The sequence below is a fragment of the Falco cherrug genome, chromosome 8 (assembly GCF_023634085.1).
Source record: "Falco cherrug isolate bFalChe1 chromosome 8, bFalChe1.pri, whole genome shotgun sequence".
NCBI classification, from domain to species: domain Eukaryota; kingdom Metazoa; phylum Chordata; class Aves; order Falconiformes; family Falconidae; genus Falco; species Falco cherrug.
Window position 1 is genome coordinate 8218043 of NC_073704.1, and position 13824 is coordinate 8231866.

The following is a 13824-nucleotide window of genomic DNA, read 5'->3' on the forward strand; positions in this document are numbered from 1 at the left end:
AGCTCTTCCCACTGAGCTGAGTCATGGCTGTGCAAATGGCTGTTCCTAAAACACGAGAGGTAAAATTCAGTTCCCTGGAATCATCAAGCTAATTGAAAGGTTAAGAGGGACTGGCCTCAGCCAGTTTCTGGCTTCTGAACCCAAGCCTGAAGCCTTGGTGACCAGTCTGATGGAAATTAATAGCCTCTGCCCACATATGGCTGAATAATGTGGACTTTGGCTACCTTTTTACTGCAGGATGCCTTACCTTCTTTCCAGTTTTCAGTGGCTTTTCCCCCTTGGTTTTGTCTTTCCTTTCTTCCTTTTCTTTTTTCCCCTTTTGGTCTTGTTTCTGCAAAGCCATCTCCTTTTTGGCAGCCAGTTCCGCAGCAACCTGAAAGAGACAGAAGGGAATGTGAAGAGCTGGTCAAACATTTTCATGTGCAAGGTGTGTTAGAGGTGCTGTAGGAACCAGTGTGTGTTTTTCCTTCCTCACTTTCAGCTTTCCAGTATTGGGGAAACACGATATCCAACACGTTGCTTGGTAGCCCCCTATGAATTCCAGAGTGGCTGACCCTTCCGTTACCAAGAAGCCCTTTTAATTTATGCTGAGGGCACTCCTACCTGCAAACTTTAGAATAGGTGCTGACTATCCCAATATATCACCGGGAAAGAGGCAGTTTCAATGTCCCAGATTGCAAGGGTTTTTATGAAGTAAGACCAATTCCTGAAACCACCCAGAAGCACAATATTCTAATGACATACAACTTAAAGTTCCCTCTGGACTTGGACTCAGATTATGAATTTGTCCTAGTGTTTCTAAGGCAGATTGATTTTATAGAGATGGATTTTGAGAGGCTGCCCTGAGGCATGTCTAATTTCAATATGTGGCTAAAGACTGAAATTGTTCTAGTGAGCAAGAGAGATTGGATAGAGATATTGTGACAGACCCTGACAGATACACATGGATAGCCCAGCACCTTTATCCCTGCAAGCTAGTAGTCAGCCGGTAACTGGGTACAGCTGTATCCATTTCCATAACTATAGTTCCTGGCCATTTATACTTTATTATCTGGAAAAAGGCAGAGGGTAAAATTTGCTTTTTCTACTGTTCTTTTGTTCCCAGGCACCTTTCATTGTCCCTGAGAGGAATTCTAAGATCATCTACTGATGAGTGTAAATCAGAAAATCTGTGACCATTGGAGTTTATTAATGGGCCATTAATATTGGCAGTACCCTGAAAGAGTAGAAGTTAAAACATTTCCAATTGTAAGATGTTTCCTGTAACGGTAAAAATATTTGTTTTCTAAAGAATGTCTTTTAATGTATTGAAGATTGGACAGCGGGAAGGGACAATGACAAGGGCTGTGCTTTGCAGCCAGTGAAATTTCATTAGTGGATTTCCCCAAGCATTTCAGTATCTTACATTTAATTAAATATGGTAATTTAAACCCCGAGCACCATTCAGTCATATCTTGTGGTGATAAGCAGTGAAGCATTTCATTCCCTAGGATAGATTAACAGATTGACTAGAGTTCAAAATAGGTTTTTAGTGTCCCAGCAGGCCTGCTGTATCCAAAACCAACAGAGCTACTCCAAGTGTATCCTTTATTGTAGTACCCTGCCAGAAATCCAGCCTTGTCACCTCCACCCTCTGCTCTGACTGCCTACCAAAGGGTAACCGTCACAGTTTCCAGCATCTCAGGGGTGGGTTTATCCAGCACGGTACCTGTAAGCACACATGCAATTGACAGAAGGTTTTAATTTTAAGCAGCGTTTTTGAGTTCTACTGGTGATGTTTGAAGTATATCCAGACCCTGATTGGAACGGTTTGCTTTCGTGTTTTTATACAGATGAATGATACTGAAAGGGGCTATATAGGGCTTCTGTTTTCATGAACCTGCTATAACAGGACTAAATTGTTGAACTGTCCTTACCCTTCTGTCTTGCCTTCATCCGTTTGATAAGGTGGCAAGAAAAAAGGTCTGTCTCTACTATTTTCGGAAATGCAGTACAAGCTATGGTGCAAAGTCTTGAACTAACTTCCCTCATACAGGGAACAGAAAAACGGTGCTTGCAGTTAGCGCTGCATGAAATGTGCAGGAACACAGGGAGCCACCTCCAGCAGCACGTACAGTGACTGCGGGCAGAGGCTGTGTGCATCCAAATAGCGCTGGTACAGTCTCTGTCCTACATGCCTTGGTACTGTTTATGTAGTCTGAGATGCCAAATAATTCTGGCGAAATGCTACAAAGCCATGCAGCTGGCAATGCCGTCGTCACGTGGAGTCTGACTTTTCTGAAGTGCCTCTCTGCTTCCCAAAAGAAAATGACAGAGCAAATATTTTTTTTCCTTTTCCGTGGCCGATACACCTTTACCTCTACGCTCCTTCGGTGCAGCTCCTCCAGCTCTGCTTTCACCTCTGCTCTGAACAGCTCCATAATTGCAGAGAAGTGGGAGCTGGGGTGAAATGGTTGTGTACCTAACCTCGAATGGCTTGTACTCTTTTATACAGAGCTATTTTCCCTCCAGCTACAGGGGGATGCCTGAAGAATCTGACAAAAGAGTAGGAAAGAAAGGGAAGGGCAAGCAAATGTTAGTTTGAGATACTGAGCATTCACCCACATTATAATAGAGGGATTTTTGCCCTGAAGAAAACTTCATGGTGGAAATAAAAGCAGACATCTTCCTAAATTATTTCAGACTGCCCTTTTCTTTGCTAGGTTGCCTCTTTTTGAAATGATGCTGAAAGCACTTAGAAAACTCTTAATATTGAGGAAGAAATGTGCTTCACTAAGAGCAGATGAATTTTAGTCGCATTTTTCTTTCCAGCCTTGTTGTAGGACTCCTGTTGTGCTAGTGATGACTTTTTCTCCAGTAATATTTTCTTCTGAGGCTGAAAAGATATTTTCCTTTAAACTGATATCCCATAGAAGTCAAACTGTCTTTTCTATTTATAAATCCATTCAAGTGTTTCCAAACTCTTGCAGTGCAAATCCCCCTTTTTTTGGGGAAAGGGAAGGGCTCTAAAACAGAGTGCAGCCTACGAATGGGAATGCCTGATGTTGGTTTATATGAGCCAGGTATATGAAAATCTTCACCTGCCAGTAGGGCTCGCGTTCTGCTGTCCTCAGCCACAGAAAGCTTAGTATTGGCTCGGGTAAGCTGACATTTGAGGTAAATGTTCTTCCTCAAGAATAAGCCCTTCCCTCATCCCTTGAAAGAAGACCTTACTTGAACTTCTTCCCTTTTAGTGCTGTGGACGTAAATGAAAAGCAGGGGTAGAGTGAGTTTGGGAATTATGGATCTCCAGCTGCGGCAGGTGAGAGCCACCTCGCACCCTGGTTCTAAAACCACTTTGAACAGGGTTTATACGCACACAGTCTAGCATTCCTGGAAAGAAAATTTGCTCTCTTTGAGTATTAACTGTGCAGGAAGAAGCTATTCTGAAATCTAAGAAAATAAACGCTTTTTCATCAAGAAAATGGGGCTGTGTGAGGTGGGAAGAGATGCCATCCCCACAGTAGCGTGCCGAACATCAGGCTGCCCGTTTGCATCATTTGTACATAACACACAGCGGGCTGCAAATGTGCTTCCCCGTATCCTGCCCCCTTAGCTTGAGGATGTTTAATTGCAACTTTTCCTACAGGCTGATTATTCCTGTAAGGTGGTATTATTTTTCTGACAGTTGGGGGAGATGCAATTTTCATCATGATAGGCCTGGGACTATCTTGTTCCGTCTTCCAGGCAAATCCATTTGTGCAGCTTTTAATAATGTAGCATTCTCCTGGCAAGGCATTTCTGAGCCTTGTTTACTTTTGGGTGTGCACCTGCAAGCAAGGCTTAAGCTGTTAAAAACAACCCCAGTGATTTGTTTCTCGCAGGAATGAATTCAAAACGTTGGGAGGGATTTCATAGCTTTATGGGATCTTGCAAAATGTTACGGTTGGCTTCAAGAGACTGTCATGCATTTCAGTCCATGACTGATATGCGCTCTAGGGTTGGGGTTTTTTTCTATCTGGCAGATGTTGCCCAAATGCAGTTTAACTCACCAGTTAAACTCCCTGTCTCTTCCATTTATTTTCTGGCAAACACTTCAAAACGTTTGTCTCCATTTAATGTGCTTACGAAAAATCTGTTAGCTTTGCTTGGTGTAGGTTGGTTGGTTTGTTTGTTGTGGGTTTTGGGGTTTTTTTTTTTTGGTTTTTGTTTAAGGTAAGGTGCATGGTAGAGGTGAAAAGGGGTTGTTGATACTGCCTGGCTTTAAGCAGTCTGATCTATAGACTACTGACTTCAGCCAACAGAGATCATGATCATGGGTAGCGGAGAGCTGCTGGACTAGGATCCTACTTGCTGAATGGCTTTGTTGCAGTGAATTGTTGTCTGGAGGTGAATGCCTCTGCCTGTTGCGCACCTTAACAGAGACTGAGTACCATTTCTGTCCTCCTGCATGGTCAACTTGAAATAATCAGAATATTTTAAGCCTGTGAGGTGCCCAGCCCCAGCTGATGGCACCGTGTGTTTAGCACTTGCAAAACCCCAGCCACCTCTGAAAGGAGCATCCAGGATAGTGTGGAACAGAGGGAATAAAGGCGGGCGTAACGGCAGGTATCTGCTTCTGGTACTGAAAAGTATGCTTGGTGTATTTACTGTCAGGATAAAAGCATGCTTGCAAAATGCTGGGTACAAAAAAGTGTAACTTCACAGAGTCTCTTGAGTTCTTCTCTGATGCTTTAAAGCTACTTGTGATACGTGAATTTGGTAAAAATGAGTAAGATGATGTATTTGGGGTGGGTGTGTGACTATTGCAGTACTTGACTGCATAACACCATTTCACTGTCCCCACCTGGGAAATAGTCAGGGTTACTAATTAAATATTAACCAACTACTGGGGATCTCTTGCACTGCCATTACCAATCAAACTGATTACTGGGATTCGCGGGGATCTTTAACCATTGGTAATAACGAGTACTAATGAACAGCATAGCACTCCCCAGTGTGCCAAGCAAGGATCAGGAGTACAAGTTCGTGCAGCAGCTAACACACAGTTTTTCTCACCCCTTCTCCAGATGCTGCTGAATCAGATGCTGCAATTATAGTAATGTGGAAATGAGTTTGTCCTCCATGCAGCAATTTAATGTACAACCAGAATCTAAGGAAGCATCTTTTTTTTGTCTCCCTCCCCCCCCCCCCCCAGTAATTTAATATTGGAGATGAGGGGGAGTTGGGGAATGTGCCTGCTATATGGCAACACTTTTGGCTTATTTTCATGGTGATAAGACTTAATGAACTACAAGAAGAGATCATAATTTTGTTGGCAGCAGGGTAAGGGCAAAGCTAAAAATTGTCACATCTGATGATTATCTTAGGAGCAAAACGTAAAAACCCATTAGGGGTAGACATCTGGAACAGATGCAGGGAGACTACACTGATGTCTCAGAACCTTAAATTTCTCTTGAAGAGTATGTGAAGTAGAGAAAAACTTCATTTTAGTCCAGAGACAGTACATATTTTTCTGACTAAAGAACCAAGTGCTTTGCATTGGGATCTCTTTGGCATACCTGTTTGAAAGGTATTTGTAAAATGTCATGGAAGCAGTTTGTGCAGAGGGCCAGCTACATTACAAAGTCAAGTAAGGTCAGAGTTGTCAAAGGATAAAGAAATATAGAATGTATAATAATGCAGCAATGGTTCGTGAAGTGATTAATTTGTATTTTATTTTCCCCAAAGTGTCTTTACCCAAGTCTTATAAAATGCTCACTTTTTAAATACAGTTCGGTCTTGACTTTTCATGGAGTTTAACTTGGGAGTAACCAACCCATTCACAGAAGCTAATATATACAAAAGGTGAAATCTTGTCTCCCCTGAAGTCAAGGACAAAACGCCAATTAACTTCAATGGGGCCAGGATTTCATTTACTATGTTGCCCAGTAGACCAGTGTGGAACAAAACCAGTTGCCTTAGGGATTTTTAATATGCAGCTGACTCAGTTGAACAAAAAACGTTTTACTTGTCTGACATTCAGGTAAAATCACAATTGTACTGAACTTCCTTTTGCCAACTGCATTCTGGATATCTGTGAAGGTTATGTGATTGCATGTTCTGTTCTTGGTTGTGCTGGCTAAAAAAGGGAGATAAAACGGGCCCCAAAATCTTTGAAAATCAGGTAATTGCCAGTGAAAATTTGTTGGGAAAATAGATGCAGGGTTTTTTCTTCCAGATATTTAAAAAAAAAAAAATGCAGGAAAAACAGGCAGTAAAACAATCTCTCTAGACTTCTGGTTTCCTTTATATATTTTTTTTGTGCAAAGAGAAAGCAGATGCCCAGGAAAGACAGCAAAACAGCTGAAGGTGGGAATTCAAAACTGGGAGTAGGATAGGAAGAATGTATTTCTGCAGAATTTACTGCCATATCCAGTCTTGCTCAGTGTGATTTCTTGTAATGTCTTCTCTCTGAGCTGTGTTTATCCTTGTTGGTAGCAGGTCTAATTAGCATAATGTTCCCCAAAGCCTCCTCCAGCAGTAAGCCCTGTTTGCTGGGTGCCTCCCCTGCTGCCCAGAGCAGGCAACAAAGCCTTCCTGACTCTAGCATGTGTTTCTACTTTAGCAGCTGAAAACTTAACCGGCAGGTCTCCTTCACTCTCTCTGGGGCTGAACAACAGAGTGGCTTAGATACAGAGGCCAGCAGGGGTGACCTTAGCATACTTTGAACTTGGCTAAAACCAGGAGCACGCCCTGAGCTCAGTTTTAGTGAGGCACAGAGAGCTGTTTTCTAGCAGTTTTCTTGCCCGTTTTGGTAAGCCAAGTAACTAATGGTTAAAGTACTGGGCTTTTATGCTGGGCTAGTCTGTATTTACATTCCCTCAAACCACACAGAGACTGCTAGTATGTCTTTTCCCCGTGATTCCAGGAAAGACTGAATCCAAAATACTGTTTTATCATACCTGTGTTAGTCCATCACTTGCAGGCAGCTGATGAACACAACAGCCTGTCTCAGCAGGGGAGCTTTAAGGACCACAGTGGTCAGGTTTTGACCATTTAGTTTTCCTAGCCCGCTAGTAGCCGTCACGCCTGGTTCACGCAGGGGCCAAATCCTGCTCCTGTGTGCAGGGCTTCCTGTTTATCATCTGCCTCCACAGGCTCCTCATCCTGCTCCAGCCACGGTGGTGGGTGGAAATGGCTCGGCGTGCCAACCCCTGCCTTCATTGCCTCAGCTAGTCTTAATTCTCTGTGTGACACCCAGATGATCAGAGGAAGAGATTATCGGCCACTTCTATTAACCAAAGCGGTCAGAAGAGGGACTTTATCAGGAAAAACAACTGAGTTTATTACAAGGATATGCAAGATAAACTAAGACGCTTCCTTCACTTGAATGTTCAACCCTGCTTTAATGATCCTTGGCGCTAAACCAAGGCTCAAGCCTGCCTGCATAAAAAGCTCTTCTCTGCTTAAACTGAGCTACTTCTTACTAGACTGTGCTGATACTGAATGCAAACACTGGAACCAGTTTCAGCCTCTGGGGTAGCTGTGGAGGTCTATTTTAAATCAAGGCTCTTTAAGCTGTTTCATATGTATTTCTACTAGCACGGGTCTATGTGGATTTTGCCACAGGAAAGCAACTCTTAGTAGCTGAGCCCTTTCCTCTTAGCTCCCTCAGACACTTATCTGTCCGTAACTTGCATAAACTGAGCACCTTCTCCCATGACTAAGTGGCCGCACATCCTGAAATGGAACAGATTTTGGTATGTGACTTCTGTGGTTTACCCTGGAAGAAAACAATTCTTGCAGCAAAAAGCTTTTTAACTACAGGGTTTCTGGAGTGCTAGAGGCCATTGTTACCGAACATTGCTACTTGAATAAACAGACACATTTTGTGGCAATTCCTTCCCCAATCCTGTTAGCCTTTTTCATTAAAAACAGTGATGGTACCTGCTCTGGAGTTTTTTGAGAAAGAATAGCCATTGAACCTCCTGCTTCTTCAGTAGGATAGTCAGGAAACTTGCCTATGATATGCCTGTGTGAGAAACAGAAGTTGAAAAGGAATTAAAATCTGTAATTTTTCATCTTGCTGACAAAGGTGTTAGGTGGTGGGGAAGCACACCCTCCCTCATCTCTACTCAAAACCATCTGAATTGCTTCTTGTGATAGTGGCTTTCTGTCTGGTAAATTCATTAAAAGTTACCAACTCATGTCTCTTGTATCATGACCCATCAAACACTGAAGGTTCTTAGGGAATCTCGTAGGACCATACATCACTTCATATCTACAAATTCCCAATTGTATTTCCATGTGAGGATCTCCACCCTCAAAAATTTCCAGTGTACTTGCACAATGAGGTGGTGATGGAAGCTAGTGCGGGGCCAATAAGTGACTTTGTGGTAAGGTTGCATGGATGCCATGCCTAACACAGAGCGCTTCCAGACCTTTCAGAAAGAGACTAAAAGATGGAAATAATAATTACAGTTCAAAGGTCATTTCTATTGATAAGACTCTTTAACTGCTTTCACTTTTGTAGCTTTTTGGATTGTACCAGGAAGATTTTCTGTTTGTTAATATCAGGAAGATTTTCTGTTCCAAAGAAAATTCTGACACTTCAGAAAGATTCTTGTGTTACTTTCAAACAGAATGGTAACGTTTCCTCTAAATGAGATTTCCCTTGAGAAGAAAAGAGCTCAGAAAAGTCAATGTGATTCATAAAAATTGCTTTCATTTTTTCAAAAACAACTGGTACCATAAGGGACCTTCCTAGTCCACTGTTAAGCAGATTCAATTTTAACCTGAGATCCTTGGAACAGAGCATCTGTTTTGTTTCTATAGTACCACGTGTAGGGTTTGGATCCCTAGCTCTAGTACTAACGTAATACCAATTACAAAAGAATAAACACACATTCATCTGTGATTGTAAGCTCTGATTTGCATGTTCAACAATTACTAGTTCTATATGCAAACAGATGCAAAACTTTAGTCATTGCATTCCCGGAGACCAGCCTGTGCAAACAAAGGGGTGTCATTGTTAGTGTATTTTTTAAGAAAAATCTGGTAAGAATGGAATTTTTGGCCTCAAAAACCTGCATAATCTAGTTTGTTTAATGTTAGATCATGTTTCATTTTTTACAAACAGCCAGAAAATAGCTCAATTTCATGTTAAATGCAGTCTTGTTTTAAGTGCTGCTGCAAGTCTGGCTTACAGTAACAAATTTCTCAATATCTGATATTAAGGCTGTTGCTACTTTCCAAATGCCAGCTGGGAGGGAGGAAAGGCAATATGTACTGTGGGTGAGGAATCAGTTTGGAGTCTGCTGGCCACTGAATGTGCTATCAGTGCCAGCTTTCAATATTTATGAGTGTTACATTTGGTATTTGTATTAGCTTTTTTTTTTATATACTTTTAAATCATTTACAGTTCTTGGAGACAGAAATATTTACCCTTTGGCTACGTATGATGCGTGTGTTTCTGAGTGCTGTAGGAATTCTATCAAATTCTGAAATTTGGAAGGGGGTTCCAGTTTGTAGGTAGTATTTTCTGCGTGTTTCTTCTGTCCACAGCTGGTGCAGCTGTTTGGGATGACATGGTTTATCTCATCCTTTTGTAGCAGCTACAGCAAGCGCTTATGTTGAAAAATAACTTGAGCTGAGGAGAAGGCAATGCCAGTCTTTTCACGTGAGTGGAAGAAGTGTGTCAGACATTTATCAACCAGTCAGCTGCCCAAGGACCGGGTTTTCAGTTGAGGGCAATGCAGAATGGAAGTTCCCATGGTCATCAGTGACCCTGGGAGCAGACAGCTACCGTACATTTTGGTCATGCTAATTCTTCAGGGACATCTGTGTTTTCTTTCTGGACTTCATCCTCTCCTGTGTACTGCTGTTTAGCATATCAATTGCTGTCCACTGGACAGGGAGCAGTATTCTTGAGTCTCATTTCCATATCTGACCTCTTGTGGGTTTTCCTCTTTCTCATCTAGGTTTAAATGACTACAACTGCACTTGTAATGCCTGGAAAGCATGCACATGCATGACCCTTCTGGCCAAATTCCTCTCTTTATGAAACCCTCTGAGTTCAGAGGTTAAACCAGGGATTCATTTGGCCTGTAAATCTGCCCAGAAAAATGCAGTCGTTGATCTTTCTGGTCAAAAGTCCATTTTAAATGTAATGAATCTCAATTTTTATTCTCCATGCACTTTTTGGCAGCGTTCTACTCAGAACCATCACAATGGCTTGTCTTACGCATTTGTCCTAAGATGCTAATTTGAATTCAACTGGACCTAAGCTGTTTCATGTAAGTGTGTTTTACAGTTGCTGATAACGACAAAACACCAGGGCAAAATGAGCAGCCAGCATGCACTCCACGAACAGCCAAGGATATTCCTATATCTCTGTTCCATCAGATAAGCTGCATGTCATCTACGGCTGGAGAGCCCCACCAGGCATGTCCCACGTTGAACGGCTCTTGAATTAGGAGGATCTCCCAAACGTGTAGAATGATTTTGAGCTTGCTCTACAGTGATAATTGTTCAAATAATTTTGAACTGCCCTCCCCTTTTGAAACTTCCTAGATACAATGAAGTATTAATGATTAGAGCCAGTTCTAAGGCAATACTACTGAAAGATTAATCCAGATGATGTAAAAGCTTGCTCCTAGCTCGAGCCTAGCATTGCATTCTGTTTTCCTGGAAGCGCAGAGGAGAGGTTGATGGTAGAAATCCTTCTTGGTTCCACCTAGGGCACAACTACGCTGTAAATCAAGATTTACAGAAGGTGGAGCTGCAGAGGTTCCCATAGTCAGCAACTAGCCTGAAAACTGAACTGGGGAGTAGCAGAGCGTTATACCTGCCCCTGCATTGCTCACTGACTCCAAAAGCTGGGTTGCAACTGCAGTCACTGTAAGGCTTTGTCTCACTGGAGATCACAGAGTGTGAATTTCAGACCAGTGTTTGTTATTTAGATTGCTCTATTGGCCGAGTAGAAAAAAAAACCCTACTCAGTCTGTATTTCCTCTAATCTGCACCTATTTTTGATACTCACAGTGCCTTGACATTTTCTTTGAGTGTCAGGTGCTGTATCTAGCTGACAGATTCCCTACAAAGTTCACACACCCTGATGCTTTCTCTGTATGTCACTGAAAAGGGAGCACTGCGTAAAAACTAAACTGGTGGCCAGGAAAGTCTGAAAGTCTTGTTGCATGTTGATGGGGAGAGGAGAATGTAAAAAGCCCAAGCTCTTGATAAGAACAGTACTGGAGTGTGTAATATATTTGAGAGACATGGTACATGTCTGAAACACCTGGTTCCGAGGCAAGTCAAACCTCAATGAATCTGTTGCTTATTATTGCCTCAACGTTTGCAAGGGGAAAAAAAAAAATACAATTTTACTTATTCCAGCATCTCATAAAAACGTGCAAATGCCAGAATTGGAAGAAGCATCTCTTATTTTCAACACAACTGCTTCAGCAGGAGTGCTGACAACGTGTTAAGGACTGAAAGCAAAAGCAGAAGTAAATTCTACTGGATTTCATATGTAGGATGCAGTTCTAATGAAACTTTGCCTAGAAGAATGAATTAAATTTGTAAAACATATGGCTGCTTGGTAGGGCTGGGCTTGGTGGCTGCACAGAAGCAAGTGAGGTGAGATGGAAGGGTAGGGCTAGGAAGAAGCCTCCACCTTGTGAGGCAAAACTCAACAGTAGCCTGGGGGAAGCCTTTACAGACTAAGGACCCCGAAGTCTGCTGCTTCCCAGTCTGCGGGCAAGGAGCTGAGGATGGTTCCTGTTGGGTGACCTGCTCCCTGTTGTGTATTCACAGGCCATCGAACAGAAACTTGTGTTTGGGAGCTCTGCTCACACTGCTACAAATCAAGCTGATGGGTGCCAGGGTTCACAGCAGGCAGAATGTCTCCTTGGGTCGGAGCCACCGCTTTAACAGAACTACCAAACGTCTCTGTGCTGCGGAGGACACTGCGGAAGAAGGGACCTTTAGAAACTGTGCGATGTGAGAAATCCATTACTTTTCTGGAAAGCAGTGAAATCCTGTCAACGGGAGCATAGCCTGGCTTTGGTAAATAGCTTCACAGAAAGCCATCTAATTGGAATGAATGGGAGCCCTAAATCTGCATCCGACCAGCTCAGCCGGAAAAGTGAAGGGATGAACAAAGATGGAGGAGTGAAAAGAGATCATCTCCCACTCCCAGCTAAAACAGAAAAGGATCCCATGAGATTTTTGTGCTCTTTCTTGAGTTACTTTCTGTCCTCTGGTTCACTGTTACTGCTCTCCCCCTTTCCAGACCTATTCCTCCTACAATAACTTAGATCTGTCAACTGTAATTGAAAAAGAATGATCTCTTCTGGTCTGCAATGCAAACCCTTTTGTCTCTGATCGTGTAACAGAGAGTTCTGGCTCTTCTGGGCTCAATTTTGTTTTAGAGCACAACCCAACCCACATAAATGTCCAAGTTTTAACTAGGTTCAAATGGTTCTTTAACATCTCCAAATCACCGCCAGGCTCAGTGTGAGTCAGTCTGACTGGCAGGCTCTGCTCAGCCCTGGATGCTGTGGCACCACAATTCTGACCTACAAAATACATCCCGTGCCTGGGAGATGACCCTGTGCTGTGCTTGTTTCATCTGCTGCTTCCTCCCCTCCTCATTTCAGGAGCATCACCATTTTTTTTTTTTTTTTCTTCTGTGTTTTCTCTCTGTCCCACACTGCTCAGGGATGGTTATAGTTAAGGCTAAATATGGCTGGTGATTTATGAGAACACACCATTGATTTAAGCATTTTGTCTGGTAATAGACTCAACAAGTTACTACCTACTCTGTTCTCTGGCATGATTTTACATGTGTTATTCTTTCTTTTTGGCCATGGCTTCTCTAGCTAATTGCATAAAAGACCTTGTCAGGAAAAATAAAAAATTGTTCTTTGGAGGCAAAAGAGCGTTTAACTCTTTTCAGGGTAAGAAAGGACGTGGGCTGTGTGCAGAAGAAAAGGCGTGACTGATGGCTGTGTGCTCTGGGTGGAGGGAAAGGAGAGTGTTCTATGCAGAAAAGGAACAAAACCAAAAGGCTGGGGGGGGACCCTTTAAGGAAATGAACCCCTCGTCGTTTTGTAGTTCTTGCCTATTTCTGTAATCCCACCTGATGTGGGTTCTCTCAATCTACTTGCGTAGCTGTGTTGGTTTATTTTAGGTGTCTTTGCTGTGGCATTTTCTTTCCTTTTGTGTTGTCCTTTCTTCAGCTCTTTGAAAATCACTTCCAGGAAAAATAACCTATGCAAGTACAGAATTACTTATAAAGCAAGATTAATTTCCACAAGCCTCTTGTCATTTTTAATGGGTTTGGACAGAGATATGTTACAACTGATGCTTTATCTAAGGTCCTGATCCTCCAAGCATTTGCTTGTATGTGTGATTGTTATGCGTGGAAGTAATTCAGCAGAGTGACTTGCAGGGAGATGTGTTTGGAGGATTGGAAAGTTTATTGTTCTGAATAAATACTTGGCTTTAAAAATTTAACATCAAATGTTGAGGCCAACAATGTGCAAGAAGAAACATGCCCATGGAGGAATGAGTGTGAAAGGTTTGCGGGGAAAGGTGATATTCTTTCTTACGTTAACTATCGTAATTAGAAACAATTGATGGTCTTTTGGGTCCCCAATGCCTGCCTTAGATCTGAAATGGGAGAAGGCAGCTTCAAAGCCAGGTTATAGTTGGGAACAGTTGTTGGAGGGGACAGACTTAAATGTGGAATGTGGTAATTCTCTCTGATAGTTTTATAACATGTAGTGTTATTGGCCAGGAAAGGTAGACCTTTGGCTGACCTAGTACAGTTGTTCTTAAGATTCTTGAGCTCTTACA

General features: G+C 42.4%; 1 protein-coding gene across 1 annotated transcript in view; it reads right to left on the minus strand.

Annotated features, from left to right (window-relative positions):
* The window catches only part of IQCA1 (IQ motif containing with AAA domain 1), a 112297-nt gene that overhangs the window by 49782 nt on the left and 48691 nt on the right, over window positions 1-13824 (minus strand). Inside the window, exons 7-8 of the mRNA XM_055719502.1 lie at window positions 7909-7993; window positions 248-373 (exon numbers count right to left, since the gene is read on the minus strand). Of these exons, the coding sequence (XP_055575477.1) occupies window positions 248-373; window positions 7909-7993 (211 nt within the window). The remainder of the gene's footprint in view (window positions 1-247; window positions 374-7908; window positions 7994-13824) is intronic.